The sequence below is a fragment of the Labrus bergylta genome, chromosome 7 (assembly GCF_963930695.1).
Source record: "Labrus bergylta chromosome 7, fLabBer1.1, whole genome shotgun sequence".
Lineage (NCBI taxonomy): Eukaryota > Metazoa > Chordata > Actinopteri > Labriformes > Labridae > Labrus > Labrus bergylta.
Window position 1 is genome coordinate 31053635 of NC_089201.1, and position 12032 is coordinate 31065666.

The following is a 12032-nucleotide window of genomic DNA, read 5'->3' on the forward strand; positions in this document are numbered from 1 at the left end:
AAGATGAGTGAGTCAAGAAGGAGAAGCGTTATCTGGACACTATTTGAATTTATTCCACCAGCAGCCGCATCATGCACGATTTGCAAAGCAAAGCTCTCCACCAAAGGTGGGTCAACAGCGGGTCAACAGTGGGTCAAATCTCCACAGACATTTAAAGTCAAAACATCCAACTGTGCAGCTTGAACAGGTAAGACAAGAGCCTCAGCCTGCTCCTACAGTAGAAGACAGCAGCAGCACCAGCACTGCTCCAGCCAGTACTCGCACTGCTGTATCCACACAAGGGGCAACAGATAGGCCCAGAGCAAGGCGTGCACAAGCCACCCTCACTCACTTTGTGTCGAGGCCTATCGACCCCATGAGGCAAAGGGCAATGGATGAGGTGCTGGCAAAGATGATTGCACTTGATTTGCAGCCTTTTTCCATTGTTGAAGATAAGGGGTTTCGGCAATACACAAAGGAACTGAACCCCAACTATGTTCTGCCAAGCTGCAAAACACTGTCAAATTCAAGTATCCCAGAGCTGTACAGGAGGACACATGAAAAAGTTCAAGAAAGAGTGGATAAAGCTGAAGCAATGTGTCTCACCACAGACTGCTGGACATCCAGGACAACAACTTCCTTCATGTCTGTGACATGTCATTTCATTTCTGACTTTAAAAATGTGTCCGTCCTGCTAGATTGTTTTGAAATGAGCGACAGGCACACAGCTGACAATCTGGCAGAGCAACTTTTGAGGGTTGCAAGGGAGTGGAACATTGTGCATAAAGTTGTTGCCTGTGTCTCTGACAATGCTGCCAATGTTGTGAAGGCCATCCAGAACACAGGTTGGCCCCACCTATTCTGCTTTGCCCAATGCCCACACCCTGAACCTCATTGTACATAGTGGCATTGCTGCTATTAAACCTACAGTAGATAAGGTCAAGGCAATTGTGGAATACATGCACAAGAGCACAGTTGCCTCTGAAAAACTGAAGGCCACACAAAACCAGTTGGGGTTGCCAGAACTGCGTCTGAAACAGGATTGCCCAACTCGTTGGAACTCAACATATTACATGTTGGAGAGAATACTGCAGAACAGAGAGGCTGTCATCACAACACTGGCCTTAACAAATCCTAGACTGGCCACCCTATCTCCAGAAGAGTGGGAGGAGATGCAACAGGCCTGCAATGTTCTGAAGCCCTTTGAGGAGGTCACAGTTGAAATAAGCGGTGAAGGGTACGTGTTTTTCAATATTATTGCATTGTCGTGATAATACTGTGATTTTGAAGGCCTAATTTTCACTTGCACAGTCACATCAAAACAAAGTCATAAACCTGTCAATCAAGCTACTCTAGGTCATCACCACGGGAACTTGACTTCAGAGGAGCTTCAAAGGCTTTATCTTACTTCCTAGCTAGAGCTTTTCATCGCTATTTTTCAAACTAATGATTATGAATATGATCATTTTACAACGATTACTACTAATAGTTATACTAGTATTAATAATAACAACATGCATATTATTATCACTAAGAGGCCTAATCCTTCTTTCTCTTTCACTCAGGTATGTGACAGCTTCAAAAGTCATCCTTTTGGCAAGAGGTCTTCAAAAGATTGCATCAAGCCACCAACGAGCTGCTGGAAACCTCAGTGAACCAGTTAGGAAATTGGTGGACAACATCTGTTCCCAAATGTCTCACCGGTTCCATAAAATAGAGTCCCATGTTTTGCTCTCTGAGGCAGCAGCACTTGACCCGAGGTTCAAGAAGAAGGCCTTTCGGCAGGATGAGGCAGCTGACAATGTGTTTCATCGCCTCTGCAATTCTGCAGCAAGGATGACATTCCCCAACCAGCAGGCTGAGGGAGAAGAAGAGGGAGCAGAAGCACAAGAGGGGAGCTCCACACTGGAGAGTGCAGTCTGGAAAGAGTTTGATGAGCAGGTCTTTGGGCTTGTGACAAGCAGTCGCAATCCAACTGCAGATTCTGTGCTAGAGGTCCGTGGATTTATAGAGGAGCCTCTAGTGCCCAGGTCCTCAAACCCCCTCACTTGGTGGCAAAGTAGAAGGGTGGTATATCCCAGACTCTGTGAATTCATGAAGAGGAGACTCTGCATTGTGGCCACATCTGTCCCGTCTGAGAGAGTGTTCAGTAAAACGGGGCAGATAGTTTCAGAGAGAAGGAGCCGGCTCAGCTCTTCAAAGGTCCGTCAGCTGGTATTCATCAATGCAAACCTGCACATGTAATCTTAATTGAAGATTATTAGAAGAAAATCAATGAATCTTAATTTTCACTGATATTCCCATTGTTTGCAACAATATTGCTCACCTGGCATGCTGGTGATTTTTTTTGTTGTCTCTTGACTTTGTTTTGCACTACAGTTTATTTTGTTTGTGATTGCACATTTAAGTTAATATTTTGTTTGTGACATTTTTAAAATGTAGACCATTGTAAATAGTTTCTACCTTGTCTATTTAATATTTGTTTTTGCACTGTAGTTTTAGTCTATATTTACTTTTTTGTATTTTCTTTTTGATAGCCTATTGTTTTTTATCTTTTGAGTTTTTATTAATTGCACTGTAATTTATGTTTCTCACTTTTATTTTTTATTGTTTTCATTTTATCTAATGAAAAATAATTAATAACCTAATATTTATTTGCGTACATCTTTTATTTGCGTAGTGAAACCTAAAATATGAAAAACGGGTGGTGAAAGTGATTGTGTGTACTGATTCTGAACGGGAGCTCTGAGTCTCTCTCTTCCTCTCAGTACGTTCAGTGATTCACGTCGGAACTCTCGTTCAGTTCGTTCACTGAACGTACTGTGAACGGGAGCTTTGAGACACGAGACGGAAGAGAGGAGAGGGCAACTGAAGTTGAGAAATGAACGACTCTTTTTAGTAAATGATTCAGTTCAGTTCGTTCACCCAGATGATTCGTTCGTTTTGAACGAATCGTTCATGACCGACACATCACTAACACTGACTGAACGTGAACAAGCGAGACTGTGAGTCACCAGCCTCAGTCACACACACACACACACACACACACACACACACACACACACACACACACACACACACACACACACACACACACACACACACTGTACTGACTGAAACACGATGGTTAGTGGATGTTAAAACAGTCAGCTGAGTTAAATTAAGTTGGATATAAAAGCCGTTTGTAAACTGACAGCAGATATAAAAAACACAAACATTAAATGTTCAATAATATATTTTCTACTTCCTCAATTTTGGAGACATGAGAGGAGAGGGAGTGCGGGCTTTAGAGACACAGAGCTCCTGACCGACTCCTCCTATTGGTTCAGTCAGTAGGTATCACTGACATGAGAGGAGAGGGAGGGCGGGCTTTAGTGACACAGAGCTCCCGACCGACTCCTCCTATTGGTTCAGTCAGTAGGTATCACTGACATGAGAGGAGAGGGAGGGCGGGCTTTAGAGACACAGAGCTCCCGACCGACTCCTCCTATTGGTTCAGTCAGTAGGTATCACTGACATGAGAGGAGAGGGAGGGCGGGCTTTAGAGACACAGAGCTCCCGACCGACTCCTCCTATTGGTTCAGTCAGTAGGTATCACTGACATGAGAGGAGAGGGAGGGCGGGCTTTGAGAGACTCTTACGGTCTGGAGAGAGAGAGAGACGGGAGAGAGGAGAGAGAGTTGAGAAATGAACGACTCTTCTCAGTAAGTGATTCAGTTCAGTTCGTTCACCCAGATGATTCGTTTTAAACGAATCCTTCATGACCGACACATCACTAGAAGGATCGACAGAAATCAAGAAGGAACAAAGAAACAAAACAACTTTACATTTCAAGCTTTTCCGTGAGAGAATACAGGAACACGTTTAGTCTAATGCGTGCAATGTATGTGTGGTTGTAAACAGCTATTGGGAACAGAAGATAAAATATTTATCAGTAAGAATCTGCCGATCTATGAGACCCATCCAAAAGGCCGATCTATTCACTTCAGTTATATGCCATTCTGTGTTTAAGGCAAATGTGCACACTACAGGTTTGCACTGGTATTCTGTGCACTTTGGAAGGTGGAGCAAACATGAAATGGAGGAAGCTAACAACAATTTCTTCAAGAAACAATGGTAGAAGCAGCATGGTCAGTTGGTGTAACTGGTTTGAGTCAATTGGTGTAACCAGTATTTCTCATAAACATATAATAAAATACAGGACAATTAAAGTGGATTAAAAGTAGTCCTCTATTGCAGTGAAATAACATGTTTTTTTTAAAAACAATTTTTACATAATTTGCCAAAAATTAATTAGAAAACAGAAGTGTTTTCAGCTCTGTGTCCCGCTCACTATTGAAAAAGGGCATAACTTATAAATTTAGGCATAATCCTAATAAAATCTAATTTCTTGTGCTATTTTAAAATGAAGTAATTACAATCATGAGTACACTTACACTCACATACTCTAGATGTATAAAATATTCAATATTCTTAATTTTTCAGTGGTTACACCACTTGACATTTTTATGTCCATTCTGTCTTACCTTTTGAACAAAATGGTGTAAATGTCATTTTAAAAAACACAAAACCAACATGATTACAAATCTCACATTTTAATGAACCTGATGCATGCTTTCAAAGTGTGTTTTTAAAAGATTTTTGAATTGGTCATCTGAACAACCCTTATTTATCACTGACCCTTATTTTTATTTTTTGATTGTATTTTGATAAACTTTATTAATCCTTGAGGGAAATTTGTTATTTTTAGGGACATGCTTCTCACACACATGAATCACACGCATGCACAAACAGGACCTGTGGACATGCAATGGTGGAGAGATGTCAGAGTGGGGCTGCTACAAGCTGCTAAGCAGAGTGCACCAGAGCAGTTGGGAGTTTGGTGCCTTGCTCAAGGGCACCTTGGCAGTGCCCTGACACCTCTCCAGCTACCAGACCAACTTTGAGATTTGGTCCACACCGGGACTTGAACCGGTGACCCTCCGGTTCCCAACCCAAGTCCCTACGGATGAGTTACTGCCGCCCAAATGTAATGTTTCTTTGTTTCTTCAGCTTGTTGTACAAAGTGGAGATAGCGATGTATTAATAATATCCACATCTGTGATTTAAATGTTCTGCTTTGACTTGTGTCAACAACACCGGATAAACTTTTTTTCGGCTCACCGTGAGCCGTTTATCGACGGTCCTCTGTGTGCTGTGTTGCTCGTCAATACAAAGCACCACACATCCGCGTGTCCACCTTTAATACAAAAGTATAGATGTCAAACTGTTTGCAGGGGGAAACTGAAATTTACAGAGCAAATAGTGAAATAGTAAACGGATGCAGTGTGGACAGCCAGTGTGTGCGACGCCACACAACATATTCAACAGTAAAGGTCGGGTAAAAAATCAATACAGTATTGTATCGCGATATTTTATGTGGCGATATTATATAGTCTCATGGCAGCCAAGTATTCATATTTTTAATATGATGTTTTATTTATGCTTTTTTATTTTTTAACTGTTGAAGGGGTTTCACAATTATTTTTGAACAAGTTGTATTGTTAAGAATTCATGTTCAAGTTCAATTAGACTGAAATACAAATAAAAAGACTGAAGTGAGATGAACAGACTGAGAATTTTATCTTATTTGACAAAATGATTCTTGATTTAGTTTAGTGTAGTGGATATAATATGCAGTTCAAAATATATTGTATCGCAATTCTCAGCATATCGAAAAATGTTTAAAATCGCAATAGAATCGTATCGTGTCTCAAGTATCGGGATAATATCGTATTGTGGGGACTCTAGTGATTCCCACCTCTAACATACAGCGCTCACTGGTTGTTGTAAGAGGGGGAGTGGCCTATTCAAGACAGGGCATTCAAAAAAAAATGGCACCTCGGCTGACTACTTTCATAAAACTGTTTAGGTAACATTAACATCCTCACGTCAATTGATTCACTCGTTATCCAAAACATTTTAATCAATTATATATTTATAATAAAATTACGAAATCCAATGGCAGTTAATGTTCGAATACTGTTATTATTTTTAATTATTTTTATATTACGTGTTCAACATCTTATAAGATTATACAAGAAAAAAGACCAGATAAACAGTTGAGCATATGTCAGTGAACTATGAGGGCAAAAAACAATAACAAAATAATCTTTCATGAATCATAATCAAGGTAAACTGTTCAATTAATCGTGATGTTGATTTGAGGCCCAGCCCTATCACTCAGATCAACTTCTACTATTCTTCTTTTAATGTTTCTAACATCTAATAGACAATTAAAAAGTTATCTTTCACAATGAAATATTGACACGTTATGACCTGTTTCTGTCTGAAATAAAACATACATAAAATGTATTTTAAAAGACTGAAATGACTTCCTGTTTGTGCCCACCTGAACAACTTTAACACTGACTTCTTTTCACTCAGATATTGAATTGGGATATAACGCCAGTGTATTTATTTTACACCATGAAGATACATTTTCCTCTGATCCATGGATCACATGTTGCCCGGTACCATGTGGGGTGATCTGAACAGATCATGGATCATCTGGGAACTGTTTCTCCACACGTCTGACATCCACAACATTGCTGAAGGGAGGTGATCCCAGCTTACTTTTTGAAGTTTTCTGACTGACTATCTCAACCTAGTTAGTTTGAATTAATGCATTTTACTGTGAGCTCAGCAGAGAGGTCATGAAGAAACCTGAACTGATGATGGTTAACCATTCATTTCATTTCTAGTAACAAGGGGAGGAGAAACTCTGAGCTGGTATGGGTTTCCAATAAAACAATAAAACTGAAAGTTTCTGTCAGTCGGAGCTAAGACTCCATTTTGAGTCGACAGAGCAGAAGGACAAACATCTGAGACAGGGTGAGTTTAATTCAACATTATTATGACTTTACTGTTAAAACCTCAGGTTAATATTGAGTAATACACTTTGAATAGAAAAGCAAAGGAAACGGATCAGATACAGTACGGGATCAGCTCTGTGAATGTGGAGTACTTGTTGTTTCTCAGCTTTTGTTTGAAAAGTAAAGTCAAGTAAAAGTTGTGGAGCTAAAAATCTAAATCGTCCTTAATCAGAGACGTTTGTCATGACTCCTGCGGTCTAAACTAGCAGTCAGCGTTACTGGTTTTCTCTCAGATTAAATAAAGTCCTGAGGACGACAGTGCTTATGTTCCACAGTATTTAATTTTATAAGCTAGATATTCTCCACTTCCTCAAAGTAGACATTAAAAAATAATGCATCCTAATAAAATGTAATCACTAAATACAGCCTCAATAAAACATCTATCTGAGCAAAGGTCGGTTTTATGACGTGGTTTGATCCCTACAGGCATGAAGGACTTTGTTTTATATCCCTCTAGATATAAAACTGTTGGTCCAAAGGTCATGATTTCTGTTAAATATTAACATATTGCTTTAATGTTTGAGGTTCAAGACCTTGTTATTGTCATTATTCAGTGCAGGATTGAAGAGACACAGGAAGGATAATTGAAAGACATTTATATTAAATCCTAAAACTAGACCAGGGTCAAATACCAAGCAGGGAGTCACATCAGACGGACAAATAAGATGAAGATACAAACAAGCTGCACTGATATGTTGGATCAGGTACTAAAGGAGACAGGAAGGAAGAGAAAATCAAATGAAGGATCACATCAGGTAATGAGATGTGGACACTTGACCATTTCTGTCTTTCACATTTTTCCTGCTTGTGTCTCACCTGTTTGTTATTTTGTCCTCAGGATGTTTTACCTGCATGAACGTCTTTTATTGTCCTCTGATCAATCTGGAGATCAGAAGATGAGTGATCGAGGGGTCTCATTACTGAAGTCTTTCTCTAGACTTCAGTAATGAACCAGGACCCTCAGATCCACAGTAAGAGAACATTTTTTAATCACCAAACTGTCAAGCTAAAAAAAGAGTCCTGAACACCATAATGTGTTGATTTTCTTGTTTTTAATCATCAACCTGCACACAGTGATCATACAGAGAAAGTCACTGAACTCATAACAACATACTAAGGATTATATATATGTATTATATGTTTATAGATAAGATAATATGATTTCAGTATTGACTCTTTGGTTGTGTATCTAGTCGTCTTCTCTGTGATTCTGCAGGAAGAAGTCTTTTAAACTGATCCTGAAGTTTAGTGAGATCTGCTGTGATCGTTTTCTTTCAATCATTTTTTCTGTTGTGTCCACTCTTTGTTTGTCTTTTCTTACTTTTTTTAACATGACTACACAATGAGATCTTTTTTTTTTACTGAAGTACCGTAACATCCGGTGTAAGATGCACTTTTAATACCTGTTTTTTTTTTCATCTTAAAAGTTGGCTGGGTCTCATACAAAGGTGTAACTAATATACCAGTATAAAATGTTGACACATGAGCCATCATTACCGCGGGTGCAGAAGTCACCATCACTGTGTGCGACCGGACGTGATTAAAAAACCATCCCCATTCATTGGGCCTGATTTACTAAAGGTTTGTGTGTCTTAAAACGTGTGCAAACTTGATACCACCAGCAAAAAATGTGTTAACTGATCTACTAACGGCGTGCAGTGAGGATTGAATCTTTCATATGAGCAAAACACGCATTGTCCATTTAGTACGTTTGACTTAATGAATATTCAATATGGGGCGTTTCTGCCGTAGAAAGGAGAAAATGCAAATAAGTTAAGTTAGTACACACATTGTGATTTACCAAGCCTGACAAAAACTGAGGTGATTGTGACGGTGTCTGAATTTAACACCTTTGAAAAGAACGTGCTAACCCAGGAGACCAGTGTTACACACAACAGGCTGCTGTTATTGAAGTTAGGAGGAGACATAGGCTCAATCAAAGAAGGCATACAGATCACGTTATTCTCCACACATGTTAATATGTTTGGAATGACAGCAGGAAACACCATGATTAAACTATATTGTTGCCTATTTAAACAAAACTGAACATCCACAGCCTCTGCATTCTAAAGAATTTCAACATTGACATTTATTTCTTCCTGTTTCCCTCTTCTCACCAACATTTTATTTTAAACTTGGGATTTCTTTTTTCTCGGGCTGTGCGTCTCTCCCCCAGCTCGTGCGCTCCTCTCCATAGTGCGCTCGTCTCCTCCCTCTACAGCCCGCTGCTGCTACGCTTGGATGGGGGGACCTCACCACTGCTTGTACCCCCGTCTTCGATACCTCTTTCCAGAGCCTTTATGTCCGATCAGACACAGCGCTGGCCAGCTGTCTGGTGCTCAACAATGTGCCGAGTGTCACGCCTGAGCGCCACAGAGGACACAGCTCACACCTCCTGCACAATGTATGACAATTCATCTTCAAAAGATGAAGAAAAGAGAGGCCCTGTTTAATGCCCAGGTTTTCCTATAAGCCAAATTTTCTTTTTGTGATATTCAGTTTTATCTGCTATAACTCAAAAATACTGTACCTTCATTTGCCTCTTCCACTGAGACCTATTTTGTGCTTGCAGTCGTCCTGCTTTCCGTCCAAACTCTCCATGACGTAAACCAGTAGAAGACACAAAAGCCTAACTTAAATAGTACCGCCTCCACAAGGTTTGCACCTGGTGTCATTCACGCAAACTTTCTTAGTCGATCACCCGAAAATCACACACTCACCAAACGTGCAATTTCTTTGGAGTGAACACACAGTTTAGTACTCTTTACTTGGGACCTTAGTAAATCAGGCCCTCAGTGTATTAAGAGCTGAGTGCACGCTGTTCTGGGAAAGACAGCGACACAGACCAGTCTGGCTGCGCTACTTTTTCAAAATGTTTCCCTCAACAGGTCATAATAATGAATTTACAGAAAACTGTAGGATATTGTTCCATAAATAAACCTTGTTGAACGCTCTTTTGATTGAAAGAGTCCTTTATTAAAGTTAAAGAGAAACAAGCGGAGTCGGGCAGAGAGATCACAAGCTAGGAGTCTCTGCTTCACAACTTTCCCTGCAGGCTGAGAGCTCGACTACCGTACTGTAGCTGGTAGGAGAGCAGACTCCACAAAGAGAAAACAGACTAAAAGGGTGACAGAGCTGAACAGTAACTGCAGGTTTTGGACTTCGCTGAACACAATAAAAACTGTAACGCAGGAAGACAGTGTAAACTTTATTTTCTCTCTGAGAGACCTTCAAAAACACAGCGCGTCTTATACCGGTGCAACTTATATTTAGGATTTTACGTTTCATGGTCATGACACGGCTCCTTCACATGCTCAGTGTGCAGGTCATGACACAGCTCCTGCACATGCTCAGTGTGTAGGTCATGACACAGCTCCTGCATATGCTCAGTGTGCAGGTCATGACACAGCTCCTGCACATGCTCAGTGTGCAGGTCATGACACAGCTCCTGCTCCTGCTCAGTGTGCAGCTCTCTATAAAGCTGATTAATAACTTTTCAAAGGTCTCAGGTCTCAACCTAAATATTAAACATTTGAACTTATGGCTGTTAAAGATTGTAATGTTCCCCATATTTGTAATAATCCAGTGAATCACCAGGTCACATACCTGAGAGTAGTTATCACCAAGGAGCAAAATACAAGGTGCACCTTAAATTTGAATCGCATCGTTGATAAAACTCTTGTTTACAAAGAGATTTATCTCTGAGACGAAGGACCTTGCTCTCAAAAGCTGAGGGCATTTCCAGACTCACTAATCCGGCTCTATCTTTGGATGTTGACTAAAATGTAACCAACAGATTTGATTATATGTTGTTTAACTTTCTGTGGAAAAACAAAATACATTATGTTAAAAAGAACGTGACAATAAACACGAGTCAATGTGGGGGCTTGAACTTTTTAGACTTCACAGCTCTTAACATTCAAAGTGAACAGGCTGAGACATTTTTAAATAACCCAACATCTCTATGGAATATGATTCCTAATTATGTTTTTTCTAAAGTTGGTGGCCTGGAATTTTATTACTGTGCAACTATAATATCAGTAAAATCCTGATCAAACTATCCAACTTCCATAAACAGATACTCTTGACTTGGTCTCTCATCTTGAAACATAACTTCTCTCCACACAGATATTACATCTGGAACAATAAGGACATTCTCTACAAAAATGAATCCCTGTTTTTTGAAAACTGGTTGAAAATAACATCACACTTGTAGGTCAGTTATTGGACTCAGATGGTAGACTCTATGGTTACACAGACAGACTTCTGCACATGCTCACTGATGAGGACATGGCACACCTTTTTAAAACACTGCTTTTTGTGGCTTTATTTGATTCAGTCCACCACTGGTTTCTAAATGTCAGTCTCAGTTTTCACAGCTTTATGATTTCCCTTATCTCCACAGAATAACAAAGGGGTCTGTTTCTGTGGAGGAGCAGCTGTCCAGCTGTGCTTTGTGTCAGGACGTCCTAAGAGATCCAGTTTCTACCAGATGTAGACACTGGTTCTGTAGACAGTGTCTCACCTCATACTGGGACCAGTCTACTTCATCAGGAGAGTCCTCCTGTCCCCAGTGTGGAAAACGATCTAAAATAAGAGGAGGACTGCAGATATCCAGTAAGTCCAGCACTGTAATAAGTAAGACTGAAGTCATTGTGTCTAAAAACAAGACAAAGCAGTTAGTATTTTCATTGATATATAGTTAAATGAAACATTTACATTTGATCTGATTCTTGCTGTCAGTTTATATTCAGTATATTTTATTTCTCTTGTAGCAGCACACATTTATTACACAGATGTTTTTGTGTCATGCAGTGTGCTTAATGTGTAATAAAAAAAATTCTGTATTTGATCATTTTATAAATCCAGTCTCAGGATATGTTTCTTCTCTTTCAGCAGATAGAGGTCTGCAGGAGGTTACAGATGAACTTAAGATCAGTCTAAGGAAGAGATGTGAACATGTGACTGAAGGAAGTGATGAAACAGGAAGTAGAACCCTCCTCAACAGGATCTACACTGAGCTCTACATCACAGAGGGACAGAGTGAAGAGGTGAATACCCAACATGAGGTGAGAAAGATTGAGACAGACTCTAAAAAGAAGACCCTCCATGAGACTACAATCAAGTGTCAGGACATCT

The 12032-nt window shown here is 40.0% G+C and overlaps 2 protein-coding genes across 2 annotated transcripts in view; both read left to right on the forward strand.

Annotated features, from left to right (window-relative positions):
* The window catches only part of LOC136179608 (NLR family CARD domain-containing protein 3-like), a 149137-nt gene that overhangs the window by 57062 nt on the left and 80043 nt on the right, over positions 1 to 12032 (forward strand). The gene's annotated exons all lie outside the window — the stretch shown is intronic.
* LOC136179611 (NLR family CARD domain-containing protein 3-like) overlaps positions 8747 to 12032 on the forward strand; it is a 28182-nt gene continuing 24896 nt past the window's right edge. Inside the window, exons 1-3 of the mRNA XM_065956449.1 lie at positions 8747 to 9297; positions 11299 to 11510; positions 11790 to 12032. The exon at positions 11790 to 12032 is cut by the window's right edge and continues 1834 nt beyond it. Of these exons, the coding sequence (XP_065812521.1) occupies positions 9194 to 9297; positions 11299 to 11510; positions 11790 to 12032 (559 nt within the window). The 5' untranslated portion in view covers positions 8747 to 9193. The remainder of the gene's footprint in view (positions 9298 to 11298; positions 11511 to 11789) is intronic.